General features: G+C 41.6%; 1 protein-coding gene across 1 annotated transcript in view; it reads right to left on the reverse strand.

Moving 5' to 3' along the window:
- Positions 1 to 12,104: 12,104 nt before the first annotated feature.
- The window catches only part of DERA (deoxyribose-phosphate aldolase), a gene marked incomplete at its 5' end in the record, with an annotated part of 53,033 nt that continues 47,005 nt past the window's right edge, over positions 12,105 to 18,132 (reverse strand). The window contains 3 exons of the mRNA XM_080355158.1: positions 12,105 to 12,210; positions 13,942 to 14,091; positions 17,604 to 17,716. Of these exons, the coding sequence (XP_080211284.1) occupies positions 12,154 to 12,210; positions 13,942 to 14,091; positions 17,604 to 17,716 (320 nt within the window). The 3' untranslated portion in view covers positions 12,105 to 12,153. The remainder of the gene's footprint in view (positions 12,211 to 13,941; positions 14,092 to 17,603; positions 17,717 to 18,132) is intronic.

Raw genomic sequence — 18,132 nt, forward strand, 5'->3', positions numbered from 1 at the left:
ACACAACACAATTCTTAAATCACTTTTTATTGCATTTTGCATTTCTAGCAGCATATGCTTTGTTAAAATTATGGCTTAGCATTTCTATACCAATCCAGACTAGAAAAATAAGGAGGAACTTCAACCAGCAAGGCAGATGAAGAAGTTATCTCAGGTTATTTCTTATTATATAGAGATCTACAGGTGCATATTACTGTCATACCAGCCTCTATTCAGCAGTCAGTAAAATGGGAAGGGAGATCAAGACCAGACTAGATGCACACAGCAAACTAACACCTAGTCTGTACAGAGCGGAGGAAGCTACCAAGCTGCAAGTCTGCAGTGCCTCAGCACAGGTTTTGCAAGGAGGAAGCCTGAATGGCTTAAAACACTCCTTGTGCACACTCGATTTGAGGTGACTCTAGTCCTTCCAGTTTTGCTTGGCACAATTTGTACAATTTATAGTACTCTCCCTGTGCTGCAAGACCATGCTGGTCTTCTCTCCCACCCAGAGTTATTGCTACCCTGGAAAACACTTAGCTGTACCCTTCACTTCCAGTGCCGTAGAGAACTTAGTGTCCAGGTCCTTCTTATCTCATTCTACTTCTTTTGTTCAGCGTGGTGGATGAGGTATGGTAAATACAAAGAGATACCTGCATTCAGGAGGCAGCTGTTTTACAACTTCATTGGTTTACTTCTGAGAAATGGACAGAGAAATATTAGTGTTGTTGCAGGGAAAAGCTGCTCCATTCATATGTTTTAAAGCAAATCAGGATCAAAGCAGGTTATTGATTTATTAATGACATGTAATTAACTGGCAATCTGTGAACTATACACCCAAGGTCAATATCAGCAGTACAACAGATAAACAATGATACTAAGATGCAAAATATAAATAAACACTTGCAAATTCAAGAAAGGCCTTCCATAAGTAATCCCCAAGAGCTTTAAACCTCATGCCCTCCTATCACATCGACCCCACGTGAGGGTGAGAAGGGATCCCATAAGGTCACATATTCCCGCATGTTGTGCAGGTAACCAGCATTGTGCCCCGTGCCATCAGTCACTCACAGTGTCCCAGGCAGGAGGCACTGCCTAGCCTTTGATGGACATGGGGATGTGAGTGGGTCTAAGTAAGTGTGGGCCCCCCCAAAAGGGTGAAAGAACCTTGTGGGAGTTCAAAGCCCAGCAAAGGAAAAGTCATGTTTGGCAAACACATGCAGAGTTTTATAAGACAGCTCCTCAGCTGCTGGTTTTGAAGAGCTGACCTCGAACTGAGTTACAAAAGTTGTTTTGCTGTGCTGCCCCAGGACGGGGACATCATAAGGATCAGCAGATAGATGCAAAATCAACCCTTTCCAAGAAGTCAGCTGTGGGAAGACGCAGAGGAAATGGTTTTAGATCAATATATGTATCCGCAATCACCTAAAGAAGATAGACAACACTGAGAGACGTGTAAGCCTTTAACTGAAATAATCACCCATGCAAACGATGTTTTTAAAAATTTTGTTCCAGCTGTGGACAGAAGCATTAACGATCAGGCAGGTTTGCTAACCCCAGTGTTTCCAGTTTCCAAACCAGCTGGCCCTGCTGGGTACATGTGCATGGCACCCCGTGAGCAACACCCCAGTGCTACCCAGGAAGAACAAGAGGCACAAGGCCAAGTGCCTGGAGGCATGAGCAAAGTAGAAACCAGGAAGGCAGCAATGCTGCAGGTAGGTTCGTGTCCATAGCCCAGGGTATCACTGGCTTGAGGCAGAATTAACTGTCATGCCCATATCTTGGATATACCAGATACCAAGGGCTTTCACTAACATCACCACTGCTATTCTTCAGAAAGGCAACAGAGTACTCTGCCTGCAAATCACAATCTTCTGCCTTTCAGTTTATATAGAAAGCACTTTTTGTTTAAGAAAGCATATCCATATTAGTACTAAAATTGCATTTTTGTGAAACATTTAGTAATATTTACACTAGAAGTACACTAACAGATAATGCTGCATCATTTTACGTATGGAGCAAAGGGTTGACTTGCAACAGACTGCTATTTTGGTAAGAATACCTTCTGCTTAGGAGCTATTCTCAAGTTTATTTTTCAAGCGTTATTTCAAATCCATGTTATAAAATGTTTATACGTGCACTTAAGAGCATGCTTATGGTACAGTTGTAAAAGAAAAAAAAGAACACCCCACAACTGGTGTCTTTTCACATACTCAAAATGTCAGAACAGATTTGCAGTTCTCTCAGCCTTGGGCGGTACAAACCTAACCCTCACAACATAGGGGGTGCTGCTGAAGCGCCCATATGCCCCCCTCCCACCCAGCATGTTCCCAGGGTGCTCACCTCCACAGGGTAGCCTGAGAAATGCAGAGGGAAGCAGAGGGGGTCTGTCTGCGAAAGGAGATGTTCCTGTGACAATAAAAGCACTCCTAAGTGCACCTCCAATCATAAATCATTTTCAAAATTGCTGCTGGCTTTTTAATTTCTTTCATTTGGAGGATTTATAGCGTGCTGACATGCCAGAATGTTTATTCCATGGGCTGCCTGTCACGTGGTGCCCCATTGGCAATGTACCAGGCTCTGGTCCACGTTAATCTAAAGCTCTGCAATGATCATCTGCAGTTTCTAATAAATGACTGATAACTCTCTATGTAACTCTTGCAGTGATTAAAGTTAACATCGGTACAGAGTGCAGGCTGTTTCAGCTGTTTTTTGACGGCTATTTGCCATTCTTCCTTTCTAGTACTGCCATCACTGAAACAAAAAGCTCCTTGTTTGAAAATTATTTATGGAGTGTTCCAGAGCTTTATAAGATTTTCATACACCACTCTGTGAGCTGGTATCCTTTTGGATTAGAGTGTACTCTCAATTTCAATCCATGGATGAGAATGGCTTGATTTCTTTTCATAGTTTGCAGCTCCAGAAACGTCCATGAATATGTATTGCATCTTTTGATGCTCCTTTGTGCCAGCTTTTGGGGAAGGCTGTGCAGAATCAGAGAAGTTTAAGGTGGAGTGGACCCATTAGACCATCCAGCCCATCTGCCTCCCCACACAGGCTCATGATTTCTGAACGTAGCTGTCTCGTATTGGGTCAGGTCCCAGCTGAGGGGCTCCTGCTATTTCCCCAGGGGGCTGTCAAACAGTGTCACCCAACTACTTACAGAAAAATTTATTGGCACTCATCCTAAATTTTCCACTTGTTATTTTTGTCTGATGCACCTGATATAATCCCACTACTTTGTATCAAACCATTCTCCTCCATTGCTGGAATTCACATTTACCTCCATCGAAATGCTATTGCCTGTTTACATTAGTGACATGGAAGGGCACCAGCCAGAAACCACAATGAATTCCAGTGAGTACTGTATGAAAACAGGAAAAAAAAAAAAAAAAAAATCAATCCCTCGATGGGTTAATTGCTCAGATGAAGTAAATTTGCAAGATGCATGACAAGAAACAAGGAATAAACACTGAGGTCTGGAGGGCAAAGCATTTCAAAGTTACAAGTCACTAAGTTCGCCCATACCACTGTATCTCAACCTTTGTAAATGCCACTTTCAGTGACGATGTTCCCTGGTCCATCTGTCTGTCTGTCTTCCAGCCATGCCCAAAATAAATTCATGGATGGGAGATCAGGTCTGTGAGCCATTTTCTTTTGGTCTCAATATTCCTCCTCTCCTGATGAGGCACCATGTTTCTGGCAGGTTCAGCTCCCACTCTTCTTGCCCTGATCTCCTCTCTCTTGCTGTGCAGCTGCCAGTTCTTCCTTCTGGTATTCTGAGGCCCCAGTGCCTTTCCTTCCACTTTCCCTGCTCCCACTGGCACTCTCTGTTTCCTTGATTTCTCTGTGCTGTGCCAGTATATTTCTGTCCCTCTAGTCCATCTTTTGCCTGCAGTGTCATTACAATCCTGCTGGCACCACGCACCGCACTAACACCAGGAAAAGCAGGTGCGGAGGATCAGAACGATTCTCCCTCTTGCCACAGGTTCACACTCTGCAATGTGGGAATTTCACAGAGCTCAACTGGCAAAGTTTCTAGGTGTAGGCTAAAAATCCCCAGCCCACTCCATATTTTTATTCAGGTTTATTTTCTGCCTCTTTTTTTAGAATAAAGTTCAACTGAGGAGGATATCTACCTAGAAAAATTCAGTCCAAGCAATTAGCTCGCCAATGCCACAATTGGAGCATAAAGGATAATATAATGTTTATGACTCTTATTAAGTGCTAGAGACTCTAACTTCTGCCTAGAATAAGCATAGTTCCTAAGGAAGGATTTAAAGCTCTACCTGTGCTTTGCTCACGCACTTCACTACTCTTTTCTGTAACCATACCCTATTGACCAATTATGCTGTGTTCAAACACACAAGCAGCAATTAACTTACTCATCTGCCTCACCTGTCACACGTGTATTTAAAATTCTGTCTTTGCAACTTGGCGTTTCTTAATCTCATCAGCAAAACCCAAGGCACTGATGTATTCTGAGACACTGCACATTCTTTTCTCTCCGTGTGTTGCACCAGATTTATACCCCATTGAGTTCAGGAGAGCTGCACAGTAGGAAATTAGGCCCAAAGTACATATACAAGTTTAAATCCGATTCTAAAAAACTGTAACGCACTGCTCTGCAGCCCTCTAATGGAGAAAATGGCAGACACATTCAGCAAAATAAAATGGAATTAATGCTTAACAAAGAAATTTTCCCTGGAAGAGGCAGCTCTGAAAACACACACTCAATTAAGAGCAGATAGATATTTTCCTGCAGTTGAAGTGACTTTTATTTATGCATTTGTTTATTCAGAGCAGAAGGTCATGAGTTTTCTTTTTAGTGAGAAGCAAGGCTGGGGGGTGAATTGAATGAGATGGAACCTCCTGGAGACCTTTGCTGGGCAAGTCCTTGCTACTGCGGGTCGTCCGTGCTTCTCTGCTGTGTCTCTGAGCGGCAGTCTGTGGGCAGAGGCAGCGTGTGTCCCACCAGCGGCCACTGATACCTATCAATCCTCTCTGATCGTATTATGTGTTGCGCATACCATCTCATTTGACTGTAGCCTAATAAAACGCATTTTACAAGGGGAGTGCTCTCCTGTGTTGCTAATGTACCCATTTCACCCTGACGGGCTCTGTGGAGTTGCTTTGGGCTACATCTGCTCTTTCCTCTCCAGCAAATCCTAAACCACCATAGTGCCACGCTGGTCCTGCTTGTCAGCAGTTCTCATTAGGAGGACTCTCTATTGGGATCTTATTTGGCATTTTTGGGCCAAGCTTAAGAAATGATTCCGAAATTGTGAAATACCTTTGCTTTCTATCTGCTGGGGACACCTTTTAGGATGCCTTTTACTTCTGTTTCTGCTGCCTCCTCCTTAGCTTGAGTATCTGAAAGAAATAGCTGTGGGAATTTGTTCAAGATAATGGTAGGGAGAAGTAACAACATTTTTCTGAAATTGTGAGAATATGCCTGCTCTAGATCTCATTGAGTTGTTTGAGTATGTTGGATATTCACATTGTAATGGTAGCTAAAGATATCTGTCATTTCTGACTCTTCCTGTGAGCTGAGACATTAGGCACAGAGACCTGTACGTTTTTTGTTGGTTTCTTGTTTTAAACCTCCATCTCAAACTCACGAATAAAACAGGAAGCCATATAAAGATTATTCTCGTTTCATTAGCTAACCTGAACAAGTCAAATGATCCATCCAACTCTGCAAGTAGTGGTTCCCAGTCCAGCCTCAGTGTGTCTTCAAGGTATTTATTTAAAGCTCCTGCAGGGCAGGTCATTTTTCAGACCATGAATTTCAAGGAGCCATTCTGGAGCACGTTTAACAGAAGAGACCCAGGATGACACTGTTTCACAGAGTGGCATTTGTGAGTACTTGCCATCTCCAAGGATGGGTGCGGTCTGGCTGTCATGTGGGGAAGAACTACGTGTTTGTTCATCAAACACTGAGATAGCCCATTTAAAAGTGCTGAAGAAACGAGGATGAAGTCCCTGATGCCTAAATCTATAGTTAGAGGGGCATTACTGGATGATGAGATCCTACCAGATTGCAGGGTTTATTTTTATTTTTACGACATTAGAGGATTCACCAACCCTGAAGGGACTAAGGGAGGGAGGATGGAGAGGATGAAACCACCTGGATGTGCAGCACTGCAGGTTTGAAGCTCCAAGTCCCATGGCTCAGCATACAGAGTGCATCTGTTTAACATCATTGCTGCTTCCAGGCTTCACCCTGAGGATTGCTCCAGCACCACATGCCATAGAGAACCCCCCTGCACTCACATTAGGCTTCTCTTAATGTTCAGAGGGAGACAACAAAAGTTCCCCTTTTCCTTTATAGCTCTTCTACTTCCTGGCTAATGAAGGTTAAATATAAAATGTTGAAGGAAAAAGCAGTTTTTCCCCTACAGTAGAATTTCCTTTTCAGCTATTTTTAATCTGACATCTGTTTTAACATGCACTCACACACTACATTTATTTTATTTTTTTCCCTCCCCTGTGTTTTATTATTTACCTCCTGTTCCAAAGAGATCACAAAAGATTACACTTCTGTGAAGCAATAACAGCAGTGGTGATGATCTCTCTTACTTCTTACAACTTCTCTTTTTACCCCTCTGTTTCTCCTTTATCTACACCCTCCTGTCACTGCCCTCCCAGAGGTCTCATTACAGTCGCTATCAGATGGGGTGACAGCATTCACTTTTTTTTTTTTTTTTTTAATTGAACAGATTTGTGCTAAATAGAACACAAAGCACTTCTCCTTCAGAGCCTGGATAGTTGTTCTTTGCTCTGGTTCAATTCAGGCCTTTAAATAAGTTAGAGCAAGAAATCATATCCTGGGTGAGATGGTGCCTGTACTTTGAAGAAAGACAAGGACTCTGCTGAAGGCAGCAAAAAGCAGCCAGTGCTGAGATGTGCCAGCCTTCAGCCAGAGCTCTGACATGATGCCACTGAATATTTCATTTCCCCTGGAAATGAAGATAACATCCCTAATCAACTTACATGTAATTAAATTAAATCATGGAGAATACGCATTCTCCAGCTTCTCCTCCAAAGCTGGTTGCTTGGGTCTGAGTGTTAGGAAGAGGAAAGAAAAGTTCTCGATGGAGCAGGTTTAGCACCTTTCTGCCTCAGGTGACCCCTCGGGCAGTGAGGGCAGGCAGGACACTAAGCCTTGCCAGGCTCCTCCACCAACCCACCTGCTCTCTGGTCCATGACAGTGATGGGGACCCCTAACCCAGGGGATCACCTCATCACTGGTCTCAGCCCACACATCGGAAGTGAACTGTTTGGCTGCTTTGTCCATTTGTTATGAGCAGTAAATAGGTGAGAACTCGTGCCAAACATTGAATAAAGACAGAGCTCGTGCTATTATTGAAACAGCAAAATCAGCTTATAAAGTTTTCCCTTGTTTTTCTGGGCAAACCATCACCCAATTTGGGGTCTGGTTTCATACAACACTGTACTGTTTAGGGATGATGCTACTCTTCACCAGCTGAGCCTTGCAAAGCTGCTTTCTCTGCTTCTCCCATACAGAATGCAAGACTTGAAAAAACAAGTGTAGTCAATTCCAGTATTGCAACCTCGGTTTGTTAACGTTCTTTAAAAATTCCTTTGTTTTCATCTCAGCTAAGGAAGCAATTCTAAACTGATGCTTTCACAATTTAGTGTTTTCAAACACTCCCTGTGATCTCAGAGATCTGAAACTGCTACGTCTCAAGAAAGCTTTCCAGAAGGAAATGTGTTTCCAGAAGACCATGTATCCTGCATTTTCCAAGAATTAGCAATCCACAAGCTGTCCCCAGTGCTCAAAACAGAGCCGCTTAAAATCACTATTCATTAGGAATGGCTAGAGCATCTTGTTGGCACTCCTTTGTTCAATCAATGTTGAATTTCATTAAAGGATATTAAAACAATTTTTTGCGCTTTCTCTTGGTATGTGGTTACGCTGTAGGTCCTTACAGAAAGGGGAGGACCTGTAAATTGTCTAGAAGAGAGGAAGGGTCTGTACAATAGAGCTGCCTAGGACCTGATCACTTATCACTTGCTTACTCTTTTTTTTTTTTTTTTTTTTTTTAGGGAGTAGAAGGCTGCAGCCCTTCCTGATGGTTCTTTCTTTCAAAGTCTTATCATCTCTTAATTTAGCACAGTTCAGGCTTTTTCGGAAATTGGTAATTTGTCCTATGATGTAGCTGCATATTAAGAATACTTTTATCCTCGGTTGCTCTATTAAATAAGGACTGACCAGATGGACAATTCCCTCTCTCTCCTGGGCAAGTTATATCTAATTAAAAGCAATTCCTTCCTTCTACTGCACACTACACATATCATCCAGATGACAGGACTGGTAATTTCAGCAAAAGCTCAACAAGATTTCAATAAAACTTGCTGTTGTTGTTTTGTGATGATTTTTTTTTTTACCCCAGGAGAGGCAGGGAGCCAAAATTCCAACTGAGCAAAATAAAATTAAAAGTAGATCAGTATTTTCTGTCTCAGTAGCATGTGCTATGGTATATAATGTATGTTCCCTGCTTCACAAAGGAAATGAAGAATGAACTTATACAACTGATGAAATAAAGATATCAAAGTATTACTTGCCCCAGCTGATATATACACTTCACATATAATTACTATTTAATATCTTTGTTTCCTACAAACCAGAAAAAAGCTTACTCTCTCTCCCAATTCTCTCTTCTTGTAAATAAGCTGATGCAAAATCTTCTAGATTTGCAGTTTCTACTTGACTTTCTTCTTGAATTTATTCTTCTTTGCAAAGTAATGTGGCTTACAAAATGAAGCTATTTAAAATCCTAAATGAATAAGTGTTAAAAAATAATAAATTAGTATACAAGACTGACTTGCACAAAACATATGTTTTACTCTGAAATACATTTAGATGGGAGTGCATAATTGCCTGTTTCTTTTCTAATGGCCTGAAGCACAGTGCTAAATCTGAACTTTATTCCCAAAGTCTATGCAGTGACAGAGCAACGCCCCCTCCCTGGTTCCCGACTGAGTTCAGGTCCCCATCGTCTCTCACGTGCTGTCTGCGGGAGTGATGCAGCAGCTTCCATAAATCTCACCTCCCACTTGACCACCATAACTAAATAGCAGGAAATGGCCATCAGCGGTGAGAAAGATGGAGGAGAGGATGGTGGAAGTGCTGGCCCAGGCAAAGGGCCACAACTCAGGAAACTACACCAAGAGTTCCAGTTCCCAGTAGGTAGGGGTGCAAGTCCTGCCACACCAGCCTCCGACCTGAGCTCAAAATGTGTGTCTGTCCTCTGTGTTTGGTTTTCTCACAAGGTCAGTACTGGAACGAGTCCAGTGACTCTTCTGGCTATGTCCAGCCTCCCCACACCCAGGCCAGAGCCCCAGGAGCGCCACTCCAGCTCAGTCCAGGGCCCTCAGCTATGTCAAGCTACATTGTAGGAGTGTTGGTTTCCAGCCCTGCCTCTGGGAATGGACCTCGGACCCATGCTGTTGGTAGCTGTCTCCTGGATAGCTGTCTTTGACATGTCTGTCACAGGTCTCCAGCCCTGTCCCCTGCTGATCCCAACAGGACTTTGTGGCCCTGGTTCATCTCCTCACCTCATCCAGGCTCTCAACAGACCAGCACTTGGCTGGTACCGGCAGCTTGACCTCACTGCTCCCCAACATTATCTTCTGTAGGAGGAGCAAGAGAAAAGGCTTTGGATCATGTTGGAGGATTACACCACAGACTGTATGGATAGAACTCACTTAAGCCACAGAGAAGTCAACAGTGACAAAAAAGTCACACTCTGTAACACTCAGTCATCTGCTTATTCCTCAAAAACCACCACCCCAAAACCAGAATCATCTTTATTTGAATGTGTTCACAGATTCTGTTACTTTTACATTTTAATTTTTTTTTAAAAAAAAACTTTAAAAATTTAAACAGAAAATTGTTAAAGTTACTTTCCAAGGAATCCAGCTTCTTCCAAAACACTGGCTGCATGGAGTTGCACAATATTTCACATTGATATGTTTGCAATGTTCATGGAAAAGACAAGTGGCTTGACTTTCCAGGAAGCCAAACGTCTCCACCTGCAAAGGGAATCTGCTTCCTCCAAAGCAAAGTAATCAGCAGCAGCCTATGTGCATATCAAAATGAAGGAGGACTGTCAACAGAAATATAAATAATTCTTCCTGGAAAGTTGATTAACCAACACGTAGCTCCTATGGAAAGAGGTTGTTCTCAAACAGAGTTACTCGTGTTGAATAGCTCAGTGGCAAAGCTGGACCTCCATTATTTTTAAAGAACTAATCAGAGTCCTTCATCTAGAAACTGAGCACCTCCAAAAATTAGTTTCTATCTTGGTGTTAAATGTCCAAAAGACAACCAACAACAAAAAAGTGTACTTTTAAAGTGAGGTGTATCTTTCTGTCATGAAAGAAATACACTCATACATTTATACAGCTAGAGCTGAACAGCAGCAGAACTCAGTGTGAAGTTACTGGGAGGGCACAGCAGAGGGTCAACCTGGCAGGCACCTGGTGGGAGGTGACCTGCTACAGCAGGCTTTGTATTTCCAAAAGCTCAGCAGCAGAATTTTCCACTAAATACACAAACAGGCACTGGAATTTTCTTTCAAGAAACTGGCAGTGATATCAGAAGTAAAACCTGTGACAAAAAAAGGCCACAGGAAAACAAATGTGAAAATATAGTCACAGCTCAGCCTCACTTTCTGTGTTGATACCTAAACCAGAAAAAGGCTGAGAGCCCTGGATGAACTACTTCCTGGGAAATTAAGACCTATTTTTAGTATTGAGCACTGCATATAGGACTTTGTTTCCTGTATATGTTGTTTCTCTGATTTTTTTCCCTATTCAACTTTCCTGTCCACCCAAGGTATTTGGTAGAGCACTAGTGATTCAGATGGTATAACCAGATAAATAACTGAGTTATTATATTTATGAAGCACAGATCTCTCTGTAATAAATGTACCTTGTATCTTGATTTACAGCAAAATCCTCCTCCTCTTACTTCCCTGATGAGACCTACTTAAGTCAGTGAGACTAGTCATGATGATAAGATAATTAAGTTTTCAGTAAAACTCTGGTTAGTGAGCAGAATGCAGTTCTGAGATAATGAATCCACTAGTTCCAGTCTGATACTCAAAAGGTGTTGATGATTTTGGTATTATTCTTAATGTGCTCCGAGAAAAGTACTTTTTACATTAAAGCTGTAAACCCTGCATAGGACACAATTCAAATTACCTTTTAAATTAAGAATTGCTTTTAGAATGGCAAAGTTGAAGTTCAACCAGCATAGCAGTGACACCTAGAAACTGACAGTCAAACCCCCCTAGACTAAAATGCAAAGATTTGCATGAATGTGTTTTAAAATGACAGGAGACAGGAATGGGAGCTTCTTAGCAAAGACTAAAATTTTAAGAGTGAAATGCCTAAAAATAGGCCCCTGAATGCATAGTTAGGCACCTATATAGAGGCTGCTTGATTTTCAGTTGTTCTGATCACCCAGAGCTCCCATTAACTTCAGGAGCAACTGTGGATACTCAGCTGTTCCAGAAATCAAGACACCTTTATTCACGGGTCTAAATATGGATGTCTGTGCCCCAGTTTGGGGGGAAAAAAATACAAAAAAAAAAGTGGCTTTTTTGCTACAGAAACGTTTTATAAAAGAAAGTAATAGCCAAGTTTCATTTTCTCAGGTTACAATGCTTGAAACTGAATCAACATAACAATTAATAGTGCAACACATCTGTGGCAGAAGACTTTGTCTGAGGTGAATAGAAAGCTATTCCAAGATCTGTAGCTCTTAATTAGCAATCTGAAACATTTCATAGATATTTCACATCCTGAGACTGCCAAGTGTTACCAGGCCACCTAAATCTTTTTCATAGTACTTCAGTGTTGCCATTAATAAGCTTTTCAGGCTGGTCTGGGGAAGACTTCGCAAGATTAACTTTTCAAATCTGCAAGTATTAACTATTTAACTATTTCAGAATTACCATTTTTTCTGCTTTTGGATCAAGTACAACCAGCAGACTTGAGCATATTTTTAAACACTATAAAATATGAAGAAGGGGGAATTAGGCCTTTAATTCTGTCATATGCACTCAGTTGTCAGAAGACTTCTGAATGCTGTTTGCTTAAAGACCTATTTTGAAAAGTAATCCTGAGTTGATTTTGTGTCTAAACCGTTGCCAGGTCATGCGGAAGTGGATAAGTGCCAGTCACATGATAGAAAATCTGCAAGAAAAAAGAAAATTTATGATGGAATTATATATGACTATAAATCTGAGAGTGTCAAGGAAGTAACAAATTAAAGGCATGCCAGATGAAGACGATGGATATTTATATGTGTATGTGTGCATAGAATATGGTGTAATTTACCTTTATATACTTGTTTATAGGATCTGAACTAAGGCTCCTTGCTGTTTTGCTTGGAAAAAAAGAAAAAGCAAAGACTCTTGTTGTTTTTAACTAAGCTTTCAAAAAAAGCCAGGTGGAGGAAAATGCTTTACTCTCACTGTAATCTGATTTTGGTGATTTCAGTATTATTTTGTAATATTAAAAGTATCCAAAATTGCTTACAGTTTTATATGGCTCATTTCAAACTATTCTTTTAACTGTACTGTCTTGGGGATGGGGGATTGTTCTTCTCATTTTCTATGTTTGAGTCTTTCTATTTAAATACCTGTTTGCTTTATTGAATATAATGATTGGAATATTTTATCTTAGATGTTTTTCAATGGCACAGTATAGCAGAGCTTTGGTCATGACTGGGGCCTTTGTGCAATCCCTGGCGGACGGAAGGTTGCCACTGTTAAGAAATCAGAACAAATTGTGCAACACAATCACTGGCTGTGTTGTAAGACTTGGCAGCGATGGAAGTGGCAACAAGAAAGCTCATGCTGCTTTGTCATAGCCAGGGACACGATTTTAGGTCAAGAGTGAGGCAGAGGCAGTCTGGCAGTGAAACAAGCCAATATTATTCTCATTGCAGGAGGGAGCCAGGGGTTTTCAACAGTCATATTCACCTGACATCTCTCAGCTGTTCTATATTTCTTAATATAATAAGGTATGTCAGTATTTCAGTTGCTAGGAAAGGTGGGGAGAGGGAACAGACTGATGCTTTTTTTTCCTCCATCAAACCCCTTACATCCTATGTTCTCCCACCAGTAGCAACAGCATAAGGATTCTCAAACTATTTTATTGGTTAAAGCTAATGTCACCTCATTTCCTGGGTTTAAGAACGTGGGAGTGAAGTTCAGCAGCCCTAATGGTTTAGTAGTTCCTGTGACACTACACTGTTCTCAACTATGCTGTATCCTCTGGGGCTGATACCCTACGCCAGTGGGGTTGGTCATGGGTAGGCAGGTCAGAACCCTTCTTCTCACTGGGAATACACATTGCCACTGAACCTCATATGCTATTTGTCTGTCAAGAAACACAGCGACCAGCCTGCACAAAAATAAAAACAATTAGAAAAATGAGGCTTTGTAGGAAGCAATTGCTTTTCTTCCCCAGGAAATAATCAATATGAAAAAACTTCCCTATCAGCAGTACCGTATGTAGGATGAGACGTGCCCTTCTCCACAACATGGAAATATGTTGTGAACAGTTGCGGCACAGTGACACGAAGGGTCTGTGAGGGTCAGCTGAACTGGCAACAGCTAGGAGTGCAAGGAAGTGCATTTGCAAAAGACTCTGTGTATGTACAAACCAAGCCTATTTGCTCTCCCCATTGGAAACCTAGCCCAGACTGCTGGAATGCCAGAGTTCCAGATGCCTGCAATGACAGGCCAAATTTAAAGAAATATTGGGCTGGAAGTGAACCTGTCATTAATAATGAATTAGATGTATGTTCTATTATCTTTTAAGCAGCACCTAAAAGCATATTCTGCAAAACCAGTAAGCCAGCACATTTAGAAAGATAACTTTTTATCTCCACAAAGCTGAAAACTGTTAACAACTAACCTGTTTCTCAATGTCTTCCAACAAACTACTGGCACCCAGGCGGAAGAGCTCTGGTTTTAGCCACTCCACTCCCAGTTCGTCCTTCACCAGCATAAGCCAAGTAATAGCATCTTTTGCTGTCCGAATGCCCCCAGCAGGTTTAAATCCGACCTTTATACAGAAAAAAAAAAAAAAAAAAAGTGCAACACACATTTTCATTCATCAGCAACCCTAGAAGAGCAATCAGCATTTGCACACCTGCAGTCTCAAAGTGCCTGTGGTGTATGTAACAGCTCTGCTCTAGGAAGTATCAGACTGCAAACAGTATAAGCTCTGAACTAGTGCTGAGAGCTATCATGCCTCAGACATCACTGCAAAAGATAAATTTTTGTCCCGAGGGACAGCAAGTGAAGGAGTAACACCTTCATCCCCAGTGCACTTTCTCAGGAGCTGGGTTTGAGGCCCAATGGGAATTCTTTGCCCTTTACATATTAGGCCTAGGGATCTCAGCAGGACATGGGATATCTGCATATGACCTACTGCTCATGTTGCAATCTAATACCAAATACATAAGAACAAATACATGTGCAATAACATAACACCAAAGATGCTGAAATAAAGCATGTGACACAGCTGACTCATGGGGAGGGCAATGAGAGATGGCTGTACTTTATAAAAGCATATGCACCAGAGCTACACATGATCGGGCTGTACATTCAAACCTATCAGAGGTTTAATTTTCACTGAACTTTTCTAAATGGGGATATTAGGTCTGGTTTTACCAAAAATCAAAAGTTTTGTGCTTCACAGGAACTGCCAAACTTTTCTCCCAACAATGCTGGATACGCTTTCGGTCCCTTGATGTGAGACACAAGTCATATTTGGTCAGGTGAATTGCCATGTATGCAGAGGCACACATGCCAAGAAAAAATTATCTTTGAGGTGAAGCATGTCTTGAATCCCATGGTCAACCTGCAGTACAGAGTCAGCACTGAGGTGACCTGGTGTGCACCCATAGTGCCAGTCTTTCGTTTACATGTCACGTAAACACATCTCATTCTGAGATAGAGCTTGTGACACGCAGCTATCAGATCTCTCATCAAAAAATTCCTCACCTGCATTAACCAAAATGTTGGCCAGCAGCAGCTTACTAAATTCTTGAAAACCAAGGAGAAGTAGGAAAAAAAAAAAGAACTGTACTGTAGCACACAGTGATTCTTTTTACATTTCCCTTTGCCATAAACCTTTACCTTGGGTGCTCCTTCCTATCAGCCTCCTTCAGCAAGAATTACTGTTCTGATTTCTATATATACATTTCCAATAAGACAGGAAAAAGCTTGATAAATGCAAAACATGAAGACTGTGTTTTTTGTGGATGGATGGATGCATACATGCATGCATGAGTATATGCATAAATCTGTTAAAATCAGATTTCCAAAAGGAATTTAAACCACAGCAATTGGAAAAGCATTTTCTAGACAATAAATTAAAACAGTGAGAATGTGTTTTCCCTCAGTAAGAGAAATTCTAAAAAATTCAAATTTAGATTTCTTCCTAGAAATATTATAACTCTCTGAGACAATGTGTGGCAAACCCAAGTAAAATATAGTTAATAAGAGAATTAAAAACACCATGCAGAACTCCTTGTTCTTTTAGCAAATTCTGAAAGCTCTTTTCTTTGCAAAAAAGCTGACAAAGACAAGCCTGTCCTCTCCTCCATTTACCAGCTTTCCAAATGGCACATCTGACTGCTACAAAAATGCAAAAAGGAGGGGGGGGAAGGATTTAATTCAAGAGCAGTACAAAGTCCAGCTACCACTTTCCTGCTATTTCACAGCATTTCATTATTTTGCTTAATAAGTTCATCTCCTCAAGAATTTTCTCTTCACCTTATATTATTAAAAGTAATAAGTTTTTCTGGATTGGGGGTTTTCCCAACAGAAAAACCAATTTATGTATGTCCTTCAATAATGACAGGAAAAGATTATTTCCCATTATATTGCACACTTTTCATATCACCACCACAGCTTATCATTCAATAAATGTTACTCCGCAACTTGTTCCTTTCCTTGAAGAAGTTTAAATTCTATATTAACGTGTTTTTCCCAGCCAATGCCTTGCTAGAAAGCACCCCTACAGCAGCAAAATTAGTTTGTTAAAGAAACCATTTAGAAATCTCATCACTGATAATATTGTCTTCAGTTAATACAAGCACATAAAGTCAGTTTACATCCAATTCACTGACACACACATAAGCACTCAATAACACATTTTATACAGTGAATGCATCCTTTTAAAGCAAAAGGTGAATTCAACATTTATATCCAATTATAGGTACAAAGCTGTGTTAATGCAGCAGAGTTCAACCTCTGGCACACAGCCCGTGTTAGCAGCACTGGTGCCAACGTGAGTCACCCGGACTCAAGGGATCTGCCTGAGGTTGGCAGCAGCCATGATGCTCCTGCAGAGGCATAACTATCTGGGCTGCCCAAGCTGTTGTATGGCAGGGGGAGATGCAGGCTGGGGAAGGGAGGAGTCAGAACAGCTCAAGGATCCATGTTGGCCTCATCTGGATGACTACAGAGAGCACACAGACACATGTCCAACCTGCTGTCACATCATCCTGAAGCTCCAAAAGCGCCTGAAGCCATCTCAGCCCCTATCCCACTGTGTATCCCATGTCCTAACACCACACCTCAGAAGGCCACCTGCAGAAGGGACAGAAGGGTGAGCTGGAGAGGATGGAAAGGTGACCCAGAAACAGGGAGAGAGTGTTTTAGCTTAAGATACAGTCTCCTTGCCAGAGGCTGTAGGTGAGGACAAAGCCTACTGCCAAACACCAGCTCCAGATCTAACTGGCAGCTCCTGCTTGCAGGGGATAGAGGAGGTGAAGGGTAGCTTAAGTCTTCAGAGAAAACATTCTCCCTTCTCACTGCTCCAGTGCAAGGATGGATGGACAGACAGGTCATCGCTGGCTCTGTTGTATGCTCCCTGCTGTTCCACACCTCCACTGATCTCACTTGACAGCGACCTGATGGACAAGTGGCGTATCCCAGGACATAACATTCTCCTGGGCCCTGTCCCTCCCTCCCTCCATCCCAGACAACAGGATCCAACTGGATCTGCCTTCTTGTGCCATTGGAAAGTCCCCCTGACAAGGGAGGAAAGAGCAGAATTTCTCTCTTGTGCTTACAGAACAGAGTCAGAAAATACAGTTGTGTACACCGGACAGACTCTTGATGACCCCAAATTTGTACAGCTCCACCAAGGTTTATGGGAGTATGTCAATCACTGTCAGCTTGAGATCTGCCCCGGTACTGAAATAACCGTGTAAATACCTTAAATTGTGAAACAAAACTCAAATCCAAATGCAGCAGGGTATGCATCAAGTTATTCAAGGGAAGAAAGCCAAAAGTGTTTTCTTTTTGGGTTTAGTTTTTGTGGGTATTTTTCGGTTTTGTTTTTTGTTTGTTTGTTTGTTGGGGGGGGGGGGGTGTTTTTTAAAGTATACAATTATTAGCAAATCAAGTGAGGAATACAAGAAAGAAGTCCCGTTACCTATTGCTCATACAGCCACAGAAGTTATATACATGGATATATATGTTCTGCACTTTGAAACTTATTCCAGTCTTCCTTCTGAGTGAGCCTGTTTGGTTAGTTTTTATAAAGGTAGTGAGAATTACCTTGTTGCCAGTTTGCCAGTAGTATTCTCTAATGGCTCGCATCATGACTACTCCAACAGGAAAGGTCGCGTTTTCCACTTCCTTGCCTGTAGATGTCTTTATAAAATCAGAACCTGAAAGGAAGTGAAAACCTTTATGGTAGTTTTAGAAGACGAGACACTCTGCACATACATAAACCATGCCCTCCAGTGATGCCCTCATGTTTCATAGTAATTATGAAGCATTTCTTTATACGTATATCCCCTTGGTGTTGGTGCTGATCTTGCTCTGGTCGAGACTAGAGCAGGAAGGTGAGATACCCATTCAGTTTGACAACCCAGGGGCTAAATGAACACCCCAGCTCTTAATTCTTTGTTCTAGCTATCAGACCAACAATCTCTTCTGGATAGTCCAACATAATGTATGTTCCTTTACGGACACTCAATCTATGTGTAAATATACATTAATAGGAATGTGTCTGACTAACCACAACAATGGAAATTGTTTCCTCTGAAGAAATTTTGCTTATAAATCAACGTTTTAGTATTTC

The sequence above is a fragment of the Nesoenas mayeri genome (genome assembly GCF_963082525.1).
Source record: "Nesoenas mayeri genome assembly, chromosome: 1".
NCBI lineage: Eukaryota > Metazoa > Chordata > Aves > Columbiformes > Columbidae > Nesoenas > Nesoenas mayeri.